We start from the raw sequence: 18,186 nt of genomic DNA on the forward strand, positions 1-18,186 counted from the left end.
TAAGCCGACAGCGGAAGGAGTCTTCACAGAATCACTCTCCCCCAGCCTTCACCACCTCCTGCTTTGCTTTCTTCTGCTGCCCGGAAATCTGCCCAGGGGACTGAGGTCTGAGAAAGTACAGTTCTGACCTCAAGCCTTGCACACCTCGGGGTGTTTGCGGAAGTCTGAGATCTACATAAAAGCCTGGTCTGCTGCTTCCTGCACCGGCGTTTTGACCGGCCCCAAAGGCTTTTCTAGAAAGAGGCTCTGGCAGCCCCGTGCAGCCAGGGACAGCCAGAGCCTCAGGCCTCCTCCTTGGCTTCCCTGCTGCGGCCGGGGTGACCTCCCTGATTTCAGCAGTTGGTATTCTCCCCGGATGGTGATGGGAGAATCAGAAACACCCCACCCTCCAATACGACCACCCTGTGGCCATATAAGAAAACCTGGAATGTGCCTTTTTCTAGATCCTAGCCTAGTTGATTGAAGTCATCGGGAGCATTGTGTTCAAACACATGGAAATGTGTTTAGGGGTATTACTGTGTTTACCTGTCCCCGTGACATTTCAAAAAATAGACGGCCCCACGACTAGAAATGCGTTTTAAATTGATCGCCGTATCGATCCTAAGTAGATTTTCAGTGTGCCTTATAAACGCAGAAGGGAGAGAGCTTGTTCTGTGTGCAGCCTGTTCGCCCCGAGTCCTCAAAGGATGCAGCTCTGGGCCCTGGAGATAACTCCGTCTGAGCTGCAGGGGGTAACTCGACCGACCTGCATTCCCCAGCCCTCCCCCAGCGCGCTGCACTGTGCCTCTGATTTGCATTTTCAGAGCTAATGCTCACCTTTAAAATAAGGGCCAGGCCCGGCTGTGGTCCAGGCTCCCCGTCCTTCTTTCCCTTCTTCACCAGTCACTGCTCCCATCTTTCTGTCACCTCTTCTTCCGATGAATCTGCGAGGCTTTCTTACCTTTGTTCCTTCAAGTTTCTTTTTCTGCCTCCTTTGCTCTGCTCTGAACATCCCTAAATGTGTCACTTGTGTCTTATCCTCACTTGTCCTTATTTTCTTTCCTCCTGAACCTTCTCATAGTCTCTTTCTTTTTCTTACTCTTCTGTCGTTCTCTGCTAGTAATGCTTGTTGAATCCAATGGGTGGATGGATGGGTGGGATGGGTGGGTGGGTGGATGGGTGGGTGTGTGGATGGATGGATGGATGAGTGGATGGATGGGTGGATGGATGGCTGAATGAGTGAGGCTCCCACTCTCCTGCTTCAAGTCTACTCTGATGTATCCTCGTTACCAAACTCTGCAGACGTGCCCCGGTAGACGTCCAAAGGCCTTGGGCCCCCGCCTGGTTTCCTTTTTTAACCTTGTCCCAGGCTTCCATGGGATTCCTGTGCAGCCAGGCGAGACAAGCAGGAGATAAAGGGGGAGGTTTAAGTCTGCACGTGGCTCCCACAGAAACTGCCAACTCTCATTTTTGGCTGCTCTAAGAGTGGGCTTCTTATTTGATGACGCTGGTGACCTTTCCTACGAAACGCAAGGACCCAACCTTTTCACTTAGAAGATTCTCGGGGCCGCTGGGCTCACCCCACACTCTCGTGCCAGCCCCCAGACTCCCAGGAGCAGGACTTTGTGTCAGTGCCCACGTTTATGGCTGTGCCTGCCCCATGTCCAGTTTTGTCCCTTCCAAACTGCCTCACCCAGACCCCAGCCCAGAAAGGAACTCATGGTTTCCACCCACCTCTCCTGTGCTAGAATTTAGCTTAGATGAAGCCAGCGGTCTCTCTTTGAAAGCACAGAGGGCTCCAGAATGGGAACCAACTGGTGGTCTCGGTGACTTGACAGCCCCCGTGGCCAAGGTGGGCTTGCTGACCAGGCCTGGAAGGCACCCGCAGGAGAAAACAGTGTTTCATTACCATCAGGGCTGGCCTGGAGCAAAGCTGCCCTTCCGGGAATGAGAGAGGATGACCTCACGCTGGGCTTTGGGTTTGGCAAAGGGGTGTCCAGCCACGGCTCACGGAGACCATCGGAGCTGTCAGTTTGCTGTGTGCGCAGCTCTGGAATCTAGACGGAGCGAATGCTTGTAAAGAGCCAATGTGATAAATTGATACACATTTCAGAACAATTTAAGTCTGTCATTCCTAATTCTGCTTTTCACAAAAGCTTCTCTGCAGTAGTGGTAGAAAAATGAGAGCTGGAGGGGGGGAGAGGGGGGAGCAATGTCCTTTGGTCGTGCACGAGGTGTACGCCCTTCCAAACTTCTCTGCCCTGATGGGTGCAAGTCAGAAGCCACTACAGGAGATGTCTGGATATGTGGCAGGGCCTGGGGAGGGGGAGGGCTGGTGTTTGCCACGTCCCCCAACCACCCCCAAATCCTGACTACCCAAAGATGCTTCCTCTTTTCCCAAAAGCTATCAAGTTGAGACATTTTCATGCCACAGAAGCCATTGGCCCTTTGCCCGGGTCACCTGGAAGTGGATGGGTGGAGCACCTTGAGGAGTGTCAGGTGGAAATATTACCTGGTGGCCTGGTGCCCAAGGAGATGCCCCGGGGGTGGTGGGCAGTGCCCTAGGCTGAGGGGCCGGACATGCCTCGGATGATGGCTGAGAAGTTTGGCTGTAACTCGAGTTGGGGGGAGGGGTGCATGTGGAATAAAGAGGAGTAAAGAGAAGAGATGGATTCCAGTGGATGTGATGGAGGCTGGAGACGTGACCAGAGATTGGCTGAAAAGTGAGGGGCATGGCTCCGGATTTGAGGCAGGACCCAGCGGGCAGGATAAATCATCCGGCGTATGCGTTGGACAATGGTGTGGTGTTAGTTATCACTTCCTGGGCAGTGCCCCATCTCCTTCAGAGTCACGCTGTTTGTTTCTGTCCCCTGCAGGCCTTTGTACGTGGGCAGTACTTAGTCCTTATTGATTGCTTACTCTGGTTTTGTATCTAGAAAAAAAGGAACAGGAACAAATAGATAAGGAAGTTGCTCAGATTGTAGGGCTTAAGAGTGTGTGGCTGGGACCAATGTGATTTTCTCAAAAGGCTTAGATCTTGTTTGTAATGTGTATCTGCTGGGGTGATTTTTGGTTGCAAGCTATAGAAACAAAATCACAGTTTTATACATACTAGGGATTTTATTCTTCTCATGAACCAAGAACTCAAAGGTTAGCTTGGACCCAAAGTCTGTGAAGCATCCTATGCAGCCATACTTAGAGTGTGGACTTTGTCTTCATGCTCACAAGATTGCTGCTCTTCTTCCAAGCATTACATCCACATTCCATGTAGGAAGACAGGGACAAACAAAAGGTGCTTCTCACCTGATTCCTCCTCCTCTACAGATCCTTCCTAGATGTCTCACCCAGAAACTTCCACTTACATCTCATTGCCCAGAATTGTGTCACACACCCACAATTCTAGCTGCAAGGGAGGCTAGAAATACAGTTGTTTTTTTTTTTAAGGTGGGTGCAGTAATGCTCCAAACAAAATTGGGGCTCTGTTGATAAGAGGGAATGGATATTGGGTCGGCACCTGGCAGTGTCTGCCACTATGCTGTGAATTTAAAATGATAATTGCTGCTTTCAAAATATGTATCAGCGAAACTCTCCTGATTACTATACACATGTTAATTCATGGAAAATATTATCATCTCAATATTTCAGTTGAATGAGCTGAGATAGACAGAGGTTAAAAAGTTAACGGGTTGCGGAGAAGAATTTTGCAGGAGGAATTTTCTAGCTGCTTCTCCAAGTGCCCTTTTTGTAGGAATGAAACGGATTGTAGGGCAGGAGACACACAGGAAGGGCTGCATCTGGTTCTTCCCCACTAAGCTTTCATGTCAGAGCCGTAAACACAGTAGACATGGCTGGTGTGTACCGGCGTCTCCAGCCTGTTCTCACAGGCAGTAGATCATCCTTCTCAATAATTTTTCACCCGTTTTTATGCCAGAAGTCCTTTCAATTAAGTGGAGGTTTCATTGGAATAATTAAACCCTCCATCTCAAGCCTCTCACTCCAATCATCCAGACAGATCAATTAAAACCAGAGACGCATTTATCTTAACTGATGGTTGACCCCCTTCTTATTCCAGAGCTTTTGCGCTGGGGCAGCCCGCGGAGAGGAGAGATGTCTGTCCCATAGAGACAGCTCATTTCCAAAGGGCTTGGCACTCCCTGGATCTGAAGTCATTGCAGCCTCGTTTATTTTATTCAGGTTTTGACTTCCATTTATTCACCCAACAAATATATATTGAGCACCTCCTAAGAGTCAGACCCCGTGCTGAACTTTACCGGGGAGGCGGGAGTGAGGGGGGATGCAAAGATGAAGCAGACATGTGACAGGTAGCTGAACCCCTCTGAACCCACTTCCTCTTCCATAAGTTGGGGACAGTAGTGGTATCTACCTCATAGGGTTGTTGTAGTAAACGAGGTAATCCACATGGAGCATTTAGCCCAGTGTCTGCTTATAGCAACTACCGTGTCCCTTTTCCTAGACAGCTATTAGAGGATATGCTCCAGCAAAATGAGGGAATAAAGCAAAAAAAGAGAAAGATACGGAGCCCAGGAAGCAAGGAATCTGATTAGTTAGATTAGATGCTATGCTTCGTCAGTGTTAGCTGTGATGATGGCGAGTTTTAGACCAGGTCATGCTGAGTCGGTGAGGGTTGACTTGGAATCTCCGCTCTGCCACTTAGTGGCTGTGGGATCTCACCCCGTTATTTAACTCTCTGATCTGACCTCCTCGTCATAAAACGGGAATCCTAAAACCGACCTTGTCAGGCTCCTGTGAGTGTTAAGCGAGGCAGCATCTGTGACGTGCCCAGCACATAGTCAGCGCTTCTGGTTTAGGAAGGGGTGAGCTGTCTGACAAGTTTTACCAAAAGTGGAATATAGTACATGTTCAGAGAATGGAGGTAACTGATTGATTCTTTATACTGAAATGCCTTAAATGGTTCCAACTATTGACATAGGTAATTTTTTTTTTACCATGATAATACATACATCATGCAGAGATAAAAAGTAAAGTAGAAAAAAAAAAAAAAAAGTAAAGTAGGCTTGTCGTGAAAAACATCCATCCCCAGCCCTGATCCCCAGAGGCAGCTACTTCTAACTCATTTTCTCCATGTTGTTTTCTTCTGTTATTTACCTCCTTATTTCTAAATAATATGCTTACGTTGCTATTTATCAATATGTCGGTTTTAAGACATTATTTATTGACACGCCTTTAGGTGGATGATAATTTAGCTCCCTTTTCCTAGTTCCCCACTCCATGCACTTCGCCCCCCGCCCCCACCGCCCGCCATCATCTCGGTACATTTAGATCAGTTTTACCTGTTACATTATCGTGACCAGGTAAAATACTGTTCGCGTTGAGGCAGGTTGTATGCTGAGATTATGTTTCCTTTCCTATCTTTTTGTTTTTTCCAAAGTTAATATCGCCTCTCTTTTTTTTTTTCACTTGCTGAGGTTTTTTTAATGTACCTATCCTCAATTTTTTTCTTTCTGACTCTCAGACCTGTCATTTGCCTAATAATAATATTTTCTAAATTATGAAATATATCAGATAATGGTTCATTATTTTCCCCCTGGCAGTCTGCATCTAGTGGGCCCTCCATGATCCTGCCAGAATCTTGGCCGGCTACTTTTTACTGCATCCCTCTCATCCTGCAACTTTCCTTGCTGCTCTGTTTCCTGGCCTTCATACCTTCTTCTTTTCTTGTTTTATTCCCTCATTTTACTGGAGTATAGCCTGAAGTAGCTTCCTAAGAAAGGGTGCATGGGATCTAAATGTTTAGAGTCCTCACTTTTCTGAAAATAGCATCAGTCTCTTTTCACACGTAATAGTTTGGGTAGGTATAGGATCCTAGGTTTAGAAGTCTCTTCCATTGGAAATGCGAAGGCATCACCCAGCTTCCAGCATTACTATTGAAAGATCTGATGCCAAACTTATTTCGAGTCCTTTGCACATGACCTGAGCTTTCTCCCAGGAGGATTTTAGGGTCTTCTCTTACTCCCTGGCGCCCTGAAATTTCAGAATGATATTCTGAGAAGGTTATTTTCCACTGAGTGTACTGAGCACTCAAAGGACCCTTTAAAACTGAAGACTCGGGACTTTTCCTGGTGGCGCAGTGGTTAAGACTCCGCGTTCCCAATGCAGGGGGCCCGGTTTCCATCCCTGGTCAGGGAACTAGATCCCACATGCATGCCGCAACTAAGAGTTCACATGCCACAACTAAGGAGCCCACCTGCCACAACTAAAACCTGGTGCAACTAAATAAATATTTTTAAAAATAATAATAATAAATAAAAAATAAATAAAACTGAAGACTCATGTTTTTACATTTGAAGAATCCTCTAATACTATTTTCTCTGATAATTTCATCCTATAATTGATATTGTATCCCCACAAGATATACAGGAAAGGAAGCATAATTTCTGCATGATTTCTATTTATTGGATATTAGACCTTCTAAATTGACTTCATCTCCCTCCTTTCTTATTTTCCGTCTCTTAACTTTTTGTTAACTTTCGGGGCGATTTCCTCAACTTTATCTTCCAAACTTTCTATCGATTATAAACTTCAGCTACTTTATTTTAATCATGAAGAACTCTTTCTTGTCCTTTGCTCCCTTGTCAAAGCACCCTACTATTGTTTTATGACTGCAATATCTTATCTAATCTCTTAATGGATTTTAATTATTGGATTGTGTTTTTTCCGTTTTCTCTTATTCTGTGCACTGTCTGCTTTCTGCCGTTTCCCTGTATCAGTTTGTCTCTTTCGATCTCTTCCTTTCATGTGGAGACTTTGCTTAAACGTTAAGTGCCCCTTGCCTCTCTGTTTATTCTTATGTGGGAGGGAACAAAAACTGTGCATGCAAATTCTGCTTGCATAATGGGCTTCCCTGGAACGTGAATAATCACTGGCTGACTGTGCTTTGAATAACACCAATGACGGGGAGCTCATAACTCACCAAGCAATTGACTCCTCTTTTGAGAAGCAGGAGTTATTCTTTTGAACCCTGAGCCAATATCTGCCATCTTAGAACTTGGTTTTAGTTCTGTCTTAAGTTTGTGTGTTAAAGTGATATTTCAGGGAGATTTTGTACATACACTTTCTGGTTAGAGTCATTTAAAAGGTAAACTTTTTTATGGGCTTCCCTGGTGGCGCAGTGGTTGAGAATCTGCCTGCCAGTGCAGGGGACACGGGTTCGAGCCCTGGTCTGGGAAGATCCCACATGCCACGGAGCAACTAGGCCCATGAGCCACAACTACTGAACCTGCGCGTCTGGAGCCTGTGCTCCCAACAAGAGAGGCCGCGATAGTGAGAGGCCCGCGCACCGTGATGAAGAGTGGCCCCCACTTGCCACAACTAGAGGAAGCCCCTGCACAGAAACGAAGATCCAACACAGCTAAAAATAAAAAATAAATTAATTAATTAATTAAAGGGCTTTAAAAAAAATAAAAATAAAAATAAAAAAATAAAAGGTAAACTTTTTTTAAAAAGGCAATTCTAGGGGCTGTATGGTAGTGATTAAGTCCAAATCCAGCCTTCCATGCTAATCATATGACTTTGAACCTCTCCCAGGTCTGATTTTCTTGGCTATACTGTGGTGATGACGGTGACGATGGTGATGATGGTGGTGGTGGTGGTGATAAAACCACCTGTCTCTTGAGCAGTTAGGCTTAGCCAAGTGCCTGGCAGGCTAAGTCGTCTATAAACACAGGGATGATGTGTCCACCAGTTGAATGTCGTACCTATGAGTCAATCGCTCAGGAGACATAGCCGATACATTTTCCCCGACCTTAGGACCAAGTTTTCGAGGGGGAACTTAAAATTCAAAGGGCAGAAATAGAAAGTTCAGCCTCATTACTGGGTGTCTTGTGCCTCAGTTTTCCCAAACTACATTGACACATCATCGGATAGTACAAACCTGCTTTCCCTTTCCTGCAATTAAAACCTCTCCTACTATGAATTTTCTTAAAGCTGCTTCTTCTGATTATAAAAGAGGAAAAATGCAAATGCATTCTTCTTTGTTTAATGCAAATACAGAGAAGTATCATTTCCCTGGGCCTCCCTGGGCCTTGGTTTGTTGGGCTGAGGACGGCCCTGCCGATCTTGGCTAGGGCACCTGGCCTGCCCATAGATTTCCTGCTCCCCCAGCCCTCGCCCGGGGCCCCACAGCCGAGGAGACCAAGAAGACAGTGTCCTCTAGAGAAGCATGTCACTGCCACCTCCCCGGGGCTGAGGGTCTGAGACAGCTGACTCCTATCCAAGCTGACACCCAACAAGAAGAGCTGCTGTCAGCCCTGGGAGATCTGGTGTCATCCATGATTAATCCTCAAAGCCAAAACCCAACAAGTTTCTGATTAAACGATGGCATCCCAGGGTCCCCATCACCCCTGAGTGGAGCTGTGGGTTTGGAGCAGCCGTCTGGAGCCCCCACCAAAGGACCCTGGCAGCTGCCAAGACAGGTGTCGGGGACTTCCCTGGTGGCGCAGTGGTTAAGAATCCTCCTGTCAATGCAGGGCACCCGGGTTCGAGCCCTGGTCCAGGAAGATCCCACATGCCGCGGAGCAACTAAGCACGTGCCCCACAGCTACTGAGCCTGCACTCTAGAGCCCACGAGCCACAACTACTGAGCCCGCGTGCCACGACTACTGAAGCCCACACACCTAGAGCCCGTGCTCCGCAACAAGAGAAGCCACCGCAATGAGAAGTCCTGCACACCGCAACGAAGAGTAGCCCCCGCTCGCCGCAACTAGAGAAAGCCCGCACACAGCAACGAAGACCCAACGCAGCCAAAGATAAATAAATAAATAAATAAAATTGCCATCTCTCAAACCACTAAAAAAAAAAAAAACATTTAAAAAAAAAGAAGACCGGTGTCGTCCCCTCCTCACCTTCTCAGGGTCTGCGCCTCCCCCTCCCCCGGCCCCCTCCTCTACCGCCCTTTCTCCAGAAGGAGAGCCGGCCCGTTCCCTCAAAACCCACAGCCCCAGCCGGGCTCCTGGAGCGACTGGCTGGGCATGACGGCCTTGTCAGTCACCATAAGGAACGCCGCCCTGGGCAAGTGACGGCGCGTTCCTGCCCAAAGCCACGGCGAGCAGAGCTGAGACGTCATTCACAGTGAAGGGAGCGCTTCTGGACTCAGGAGTGTGGTTTGCTGCTTTTGACCTGATGAATTAGTAGCTGATTAGAACGTCTCCACTCTGCAGACGCTTCCATCAAAGACTTCTAACGACCTTCCACCCGGCCACGGGCAGCCCCACAGTTACCATGTGGCCTTCTCTCCACTCCCAGAGTCTTGGGACCTGGGGCCAGTGGCCTTCCCGCTGTCCATCGGTGGGAACAAAAGCCCGTCTCCCCCAGCAGCTCCAGGCCGTGGTCCACTGCGTCCCCATCACCTGAAGAGATGCGGGCCCTGGGATTGCGTGGCCTTTGCTTCCAAAGCAGCGGGCCCCTTCGCCGCTTGAATGGTTCTCTCTCTCCAACCTGTGGCCTTGTTTCAAGTCATATTATCTTTCCTCTTACAGATCCTGCCCATCACACCTCCACATCCAGAAGGAAACTGGCTCAGGGAAGGACCAGCCCCAGCCAGAAGGAGTAAAAAGAATAAAAGTCACCTCTTGTCTATTGAGTGCCGACTCTATGCCAGGTACTTCACGTGTGTCTCCTTTATGTAAAATAAATAGAAAGCGAGGTCACCTGAGACTTGCCAGGGGAGCGGGGAGGGGAGGGTCCCAGGCAGAGGGAGGTGCAGGAAGCAGGTTCTGAGCAAGCGGGCACCTGGTGGAGAATCAGAGACCGTCAGGCGAGATGCGACCGTGGGGGCTGGCGTGGGGGTCAGCTCGGAGGTCAAGACGGAGATGCTGAACTGTATCATAGCAGCAGCTGGGGCCACACGGTCCATGTTTCCACCGAATGGCGGAGGGACGTGAGACCAGCAGCTGCCATGGAGCTTGTCCACGGGCAGGTAGCCTCCTTGGCCTGTAAAACCTTGTGCAAAATAGCCCTTCCTGTAGAATGTGGCCCAGGAGCCTTGAACCTGCTTTTTCTGGCTGTGTGTAGAAAGACAGATGTGGTCTAGGGTTTGACTCAAGACCAAGCCAGACCCTGCTGAGGGTACTGTCCGAGTTGCCATCAACTCTGGCTACAGTTGAGAGGAGGGAGGACTGTCCAGCCTGATAGGCTGTTAAAGCTCAGGGCCTCGGTGTCTAAGAGTGTGTTTCCGAGCAGATGTTTCATCCAGCTTCCTCCAGGTGGTGGGGCCGAGTCAGGCTGAGTTACAGGGAAGCGTCTGAGAAGAGAAATACGTTTGAAATTGTGGTCAAGGTGGGGTTTTTTTCTTTTTTTTTTTTTTTTTTTTTTCTTTTGAGCCTAGCTACACTATCCAGAGTTCCTGCCCATGAAATATTTCATACGTATTTATACACACACACACATAAAAATGTATACGTGTATCTATGAAACAAAGAACAGTAAAATGGACACACGTGTCCCCAGCTGAGGCAGTATTTCCAGGTCACCTATGTGTCCCTCCATGTCACAGCCGTCCTGCTGCCCTCACCCTTCTGACGTTTATCAGACCCCCGCTCTTCAGTACAGTTTTGCAGTGTATCCTCAACCATATAGCTGAGTTGCGTATGTTTGGGAAATTTCGTGGGCGCTCCCCTATCGCACGTAATCTTTCGCGACTTTCTTTTACACTCAGCGTCACCTCCCCGAGGTCCGTCCGTGTTGACGCACGAAGCCGTAGTTCTTTTCCCCTGCCCTGCTGTAGGGTACGCCATCGTTGAATACGCACATTATTTACCCCCTCTACTTGTGTCGGGACGTCTGTATGGTGTCCAGGTTTTTTGGATACACGGTGCCTCTGTTGAATATTCATGCACGAGTCTCCAGCTCAAATTAATGGGGAGATTCTTGAAGGTCTGTAGTAAGGACCAGACATCACACGTGGCCAAGACTTACAGGACTGGGAAGTAGAGTTATACGCCCAGAGAGAGGACTCTTGCCACTTCTCAGGGGCCCTCGGGGTCTCACTGCAGCTCCGCCTGGCAGACCAGCTCCCTCCGCCTCCATAGCCTCGACCTGCCTGGGGCTCTGCTTTACTGTGGCCAAGTTCTAGCCTCCACTGTGGCCACCCTGATGCCACCTCCTAGCTAATTCCCCACAGCACATTCACCCGCCCCACTGTCTCTTTGGCCCATAGGAAATTCCCAGGTCAAGGGATTGGGCTAGTGCAACCAGCCTCGGGATTGGTCCTCTTTGGAGCAGGTCACTCGGCTGTGGCTGGAGGGTTTATTTGGTACAGACAGGATATCAGGGCTGTGGCCATCTGAGGACATGAGCAGGAAGGCAGATATTAGGTATTGGCATATCGCTTTCCCTAGACTTGGCTGTCATCTTTGTTCATTTTTCTTTTTCTCCTTTTTCAAACTATACACATAATACATTGACACGTGTGTGTGTTGTAAACACTAAAGCAGTATAGGTAACGTCCAAGTCCTCCTGGCCAGTAACCTCAGAATTCCTCCCTCTTCTTAGATAGAATCAGTATAATCAGATCCTCTCAAACTTTTCCCCTCCCTCCTTCTTTCCCTCCCCTCCCCTCTCCCTATTTCTCTCTCCCCTCTCTCTTTCACACACACACACACACACACACACACACCCCTACCTATATAATTACAGGCGTTGCATTACATGAATGATTTTATACTGTGTTGTGATATTTTTTCTGACACCAAACTTGACACCAAATACGTGTCATTTTTTCACACATCCACCAGTTCTCTGACACCAACTGGGTGTCCAGCAATCCAGTTCACTTCTGACACTAACTGTCCAGAGGCAGCAAAGATGCCACAGGCTAAGGGCTCAATCCCACAAGCCTGCCCCCGCCTCGGATGCCGGCCCCAAACCCAGGGCCACCTGCCCTCTGACTGAGTAGCTCTAAATCAGGGTCTCCCACAGCCTCCTCGCCAGGTGCAGTAATTTGCTGGAATGGCTCACAGAACTCAGGAAAACACTATACTTACTATAACGGTTTTAAAGGATACAAATGAAAACACATATGAGGAGGTCAGGAAGGGTCCCAAGCACAGGAGCCTCTGTTCCCATGGAGTTGAGATGAGCCACTCGCCCAGCATGTGCTTGAATTCAGAAACTTGGAAGCTCTTTGCCCCTCATCGTTGAGGGATTTTCATCAAGGTGCTATTACGTGTGTGATTGATTAAATCATTCTCTGTTGGTGACTGAGTTCAATCTCTAGCCTCTCTCACCTCCTCTGAGGCAGGAATGTGGGGCTGAAAGTTACAACCTTCTAATCACTTGCCTGGTTCTTCTGGCATTCAGCTCCCATCCTAAAGCTACTAGGGGCCCCTTACCCAAGAGTTATCTTGTTACCATACAAAAAGCATTCACACCCTCCTCACTCTGGAGATTACAATCCGTGCTGGGAACCCGGGGCAAAGACCAAATATATTTTTAAATTATACCACATGTATGTGGGTACGTATTTACTTTTTTATTTTTATTTTTTTAACATCTTTATTGGAGTGTAATTGCTTTACAATGGTGCGTTAGTTTCTGCTTTATAACAAAGTGAATCAGCTATACATATACATATATCCCCATATCTCTTCCCTCTTTCGTCTCCCTCCCTCCCTTTACTTTTTTAAATAAACGATGTCTTGGGATCTTTTTATGTCACTACATCCTTTCAAAATGTTATTCTATAGTGCAAAAGGATCATGGAGTATCTGCTGAAGAATGTTTGGATTGTCTACATTTTTTTCCTATTATAAATAGTGCTAAATTTTCAAGTAAAAAACTGGGGGGAAATTAAATATCCATTATAGGGAAAATGAAGAAATAAATTATGGTATATTCTTGCAATGGAATAATACATCCAACAGTTAAAAATGAATAAACCAATAGAAATTAAGGGATTGCCAGATTAGACTGAAACAACAAGATCACATGTATACTATCTACAGGAGAAAAACCTTACATCCAAAGGTACAAAGAGGTTGAAAGTAAAAGGATGGAAATATAGACTATGCTAAAACGAATCATAAAAGAGCTAGAGTGGCTTATATCAGACAAAATAGATGTTAAAACAAAAGTGTTACTAGAAATAAAGAAGAGATTTCATAATGATAAAAGTGTCAACCACCAGGAAGTTATAACAGTTATAAGTATAACTTAACCCAAACAACAGAGCCTCAAAATACATGAAGCAAAAACTGACAGAATTGAAGGGAAAAATGTAAAATTCAACAATAATAGACAGATGGAGATTTTTAATACTCTACTTTCAATAATGGATAGAACAATAGAAGATCAACAAGGAAATAGGAGACTTGAACTTGGACTTGTCTATAGTACATGCCACCTAACAGCAGAATACATACTCTTCTCAAGCACCCACCTGGAATGTTCTCCATATGCTGGTCCATAAAACAAACTTCAGTAAGTTTAAAAGGATTGAAGTGATCCAAAGTATGTTTTCCAACCACAATGGAATTAAATTAAAAATCAATAACAAAGTAATTTGGAAAGTTAACAAATACGGGAAATTAAACATCGCACTTCTAAATAACCAATAGGTCAAAGAAATCACACAAGAAAATAGAATATTTCCTTTGAGACAAACGGAAATGAAAATGCAACATACTGAAACTTAAGTGGTGTCACTAAAGCAGTGCTCAGAAGGGAATTTATAGCTATAAATGTTAATATTTTTAAAAGATCTCAAATCGGTAACCTAACCTTCCACTTTATGAAACTAGAAAAAGAAGAGCAAACTAAAACTGAAGCAAGCATAAGGAAGGAAGTAATACTATTAGGACAAAAATAAATGAGTTAGAGAAGAGAAGAGCAATAGAGAAAATCAGTGAAACCAAAAGTTGGTTCTTTGAAATTTCAACAAAATTGACAAACCCTTAGCTAGACTGACCAAGAGAAAAAGAGAGATGATCCAAATGACTAGAATCAGAAATAAAAGAAGGGACATTACTACCAACCTTACAGAAATAAAAGGCAAAATAAAAATAAAGGAATAATATGAACAGCTGTTTCCAATAAATTAGGTAACTTACATGAAATGGACAAATTCCTAGAAAGACACAAATTACTGAAACTTACTCAAGAAAAACAGGAACCTACAACAAGTAAAGAATTAGTAATTAAAAACCTACCTACCAAGAAAAGCCTTCCTTGGTGACCTCTACCAAACAAAAGACAAAAGTATGCCAATTCTTCATAAACTCTCCAAAAAAAGTAGAAGAGGAAGAAACACTTCCCAATTTATTCTAGGAGGCAAAATTTACCCTGATGTCAAAACCAGTCAGACATCAGGAGGAAAGAAAACTACTGACTAACATCTCTCATAAGGTATGGATGCCAAAATGCTCAAAAATATACTAGCAAACCAAATCCAACAAGTCCATAATTAACTGAGATTCATAGCAAGAATGCAAGGTTTGTTTAATACCTGAAAATTAATGTAATATATTAATAGAATCAAAACTAAAAACTATATGGTAGTTGGATGCAGAAAAAGCATCTGACAAAATCAGACATCCTTTTGTGACAAAAATACTCAGGGAATTTTCTCAGCCTGATAAAGAACGTCTGAAACACACACACACTTAACCAGGTAACATCATACTTAACAGTGAAAACTGAATGCTTTTTCCCCTGTGATCAAGAAAAGGATGTCCATTCTTGCCCCTTCTATGTAACATTGTGTTAGAAGTTCTAGCCTGGGAAATTAGAGGGGAAAAATAAGAGAGAAGGAAAGAAAAGAAAAGGCATCCAGATTGAAAAGACAGAAGTAAAACAATGTAATTGCAGATGACATTATCTTACATATAGGAAAATCATATAGAAAAAATCCTATCATAAGGAATCCACTAACAAACTATTAGAACTAATAAATGATTTCAGTAAATTTGCTGGATGGAAGAGCAATATACAAAAGTCATTTATTGCATATCCATATGTTAACAATGAATTTTATTCAACAAATAAAATTAAGAATACAGTTCACATTTACAATGCCATCAAAAAGAATAAAATACTTAGGAATAAATTTAGCAAAAGAAGTGTACACTGAAAAACTACAACACATTGCTGAAAGAAATTAAAGAAGATTTAAATTAATAGAAACACATCCCATATTCTTGGAGCATGACACTTAATTGTTAGGTAGTAATACTGTTCAAATTGATCTACATATTCAACAGATTCACTATCAAAATCCCAACTACTTTTTTTTGCAAGTATTGACTAGTTGATCCCTAAAATTCATATGGAATTGCAAGGGGACCTGAATAGCCAAAACAGTCTGAAATGGGAAGAACAAGGTTGGAAGACTCATACTTCCCAATTTCAAAACTTACTGCACATTTACAGTAATGAAGACAGTGTGGTACTGGCATAAGGATAGACATGTAGGTCAATGGAATAGAATTGAGAGTCCAGAAATGAACACTCACATTTATGGTAAATTGATTTTTGACAAAGGTGCCAAGACCATTCAATAGGGAAAGAAGAATCTTTTCAACAAATTGTGCTGGAACAACTGAATATCCACATGTAAAAAACAGTTGGACCCTTACCTCACACCATACACAAAAATTAATTCAAAATGCATCATAGGCCTAAATGTGAGAGCTAAAAGTATAAAACTCTTAGAAAAATAAATAGAAGTAAATTTTTATAACCTTGAATTAAGTAATGGTTTCTTAGATACACACCAAAAGCACAAGTGAAAAAAGAAATTGGACCACATCAAAATTAAAAACTTTTGTGCTACAAATAATACCTTTAAGAAAGTGAAAGGGTAACCAACAGAATAGGAGAAAATATGTGCAAATCATATATCTGACTTGTATCCAGAACACATAAAAATTCCATATTAAAGACAAAGATCCAATTTAAAAATGGGCAAAGGGTTTGAATAGGCATTTCTCAATGCACAAATGGCCAATGTGCACATGAAAAGATGCTCAACATCATTAGTCAGTAGGGAAATACAAATCAGAACCACAATGAAATACCACTTCCCACCCATTCAGATGGCTGTACTAAAAAAGATGGACAAGAATAATTGTTGACAATTAGAACCTCATACATTGCTAGCAGGAACGTAAAATGGCGCAGCCACTTTGGGAAACAGTTTAGCAGTTCCTCAAAATGTTAAGCATAGAGTTACCATATGGTTTATCAGTTCCATTTCTGCATATCTGCTCAAGGGAAATAAAAACATGTGTTGACAAAAAAATGTGTACATGAATCTTCATAGTAGCATAATTCATAATAACCAAACAACCCAAAGTCATCAATGGATGAATAAACAAGATGTGATATATCCATACAATGAAAAAGTATTCCTCAATAAAAAGAAGTACTGAAACATGCTACATACAACATGGATGAACCTTGAAAAGAAGCCAGTCACAAAAGACCACATGTTATACAATCCCTTTTAAGTGAAAAGTCCAGAACAGGCAAGTCTATAGAGACAGGAAATAGACTAGTGGTTGCCTAAGGTTGGAGGAGCAGGTATTGGAGGGAAATGGGGAGTGACTACTAAAGGGTATGAAGTTTCTTTGGGGGGGGTGATGAAAATGTTCTAAAATTAATTGTGCTGATGGTTGTACAACTCTGTGAATATACTAAAAAGCATTGCATTGTACACTTTTAAAAGGTGAATTGTATGGTACATGAATTGTATCTCAACAAAGCTGTTTTTAAAAATGAATGAATTAGGTCTGTATGTATCAACCTAGATACATCTCAGTAAATGCAGAGAGAAAAAAGCAAGTTGAAAAAGGAAACAGGAAAGCATATAGTATGATGCCATCTATGTGAAACTGTAAAACAAAAAAGTATAGCATATATTGTTTTTGGAAATATAAATTCTTAGTAAGATATAAAAACTTGGAAGGAAAGGATATACTCCAACTACAGAATTCTCCCTCTCGCCCTATAATTTTTTTTTAAATTTTATGTTATCCGTCCATTGTTTGTGTTCAGTACATAAAGAAATATATGTCTATTCATATCCCTTCCTTTCTCAAATAAAAGGAAGACTATATATGCTTTTCTGTACTTTTTTTTCACTTCACAGTGGATACTGGAGATCTCTCCAGAGTTTAGAGAGCTGTTCCAGTGAGACTGTTTTATTAACCTTGTTGGGGTTTCTGTCTAAAAGGAGGAGCGCCAGAGATGGATGACTATATGGAGACACTGAAGGATGAGGAGGACGCCTTGTGGGAGAACGTGGAGTGCAACCGGCACATGCTGAGTCGCTATATCAACCCAGCCAAGCTCACCCCCTACCTGCGCCAGTGCAAGGTCATTGACGAACAAGATGAAGATGAAGTGCTTAACGCTCCCATGTTGCCGTCCAAGATCAACCGGGCAGGTAACCTCGGGAAATAACTTACCGTTAGCTGTAGCAAAATGAAGTTTCTCTCAGTCAGGGATGTTTAACTAGAGTCCACAGACCCCTCTACCCACCCCTGGTCCCCCACCAAACTGTCCATGGGGTAGAGAGGGTCTATTAACTTGGACGGGGGGAAATTACATCTTTATTTTACCAACCTAAGACTTAGCATTCCCTTCAATTATGGATGCAGGTAGGCAACAAATCACAATGATTAGCAATACTTGTGTCTTTGTCCACAGTAAACATTACAGATATCTTCTTATCACATTACAGCTATTACAGATTTCCAAAATATCATTTACACTCATCTCTCCCTTGAAATTATAGTAGTCATTAGACCTGCCAAGAGATTGGGTTATTTAATGCATTAATAAAGAAGCACATTTATTACTGAGTCACAAATTTAATATTTGTTAACTGTATCTTATTGTAATTGATTCCCTTTGTAATCCAATGCATTTTATCTGTTTGAAAATGTTATTCTGATAAAGGGTCCATAGGCTTTTCCAGACTGCCTAGGGGTCCATGACACTTTATCACATTCATTAAAGGTAGGTAGTGAGTGTGGTTTGTGAACATTGTTTTGGTTTTATATACATCTGTGTGTGTATTCACACATATGTTTGTAGCAAAATATGTCTTTGTGTGTAAGCATGCGGTCACAATGTAAAATACATTTCTTTCTGTGGTTCACAGTTTTAAGAGGTTTGAAACTCACTTGCCCACAGTATGACTGGTGATAAGTAGCTCATATGCTATGACTC

At 43.8% G+C, this 18,186-nt stretch overlaps 1 protein-coding gene across 4 annotated transcripts in view; it reads left to right on the forward strand.

Moving 5' to 3' along the window:
• The window catches only part of CARD11 (caspase recruitment domain family member 11), a 108,832-nt gene that overhangs the window by 60,419 nt on the left and 30,227 nt on the right, over positions 1-18,186 (forward strand). For all 4 annotated transcript variants that reach the window (XR_005016644.1, XM_036827470.1, XM_036827471.1 and 1 more), the window contains exons 2-3: positions 9,495-9,616; positions 17,186-17,398. Coding sequence is in view for 3 of the 4 variants with exons in the window: in XM_036827470.1 (XP_036683365.1) it covers positions 9,610-9,616; positions 17,186-17,398 (220 nt within the window). In the remaining variant the exon portion in view is untranslated. The remainder of the gene's footprint in view (positions 1-9,494; positions 9,617-17,185; positions 17,399-18,186) is intronic.

The sequence above is a fragment of the Balaenoptera musculus genome, chromosome 15, assembly GCF_009873245.2.
Source record: "Balaenoptera musculus isolate JJ_BM4_2016_0621 chromosome 15, mBalMus1.pri.v3, whole genome shotgun sequence".
NCBI classification, from domain to species: domain Eukaryota; kingdom Metazoa; phylum Chordata; class Mammalia; order Artiodactyla; family Balaenopteridae; genus Balaenoptera; species Balaenoptera musculus.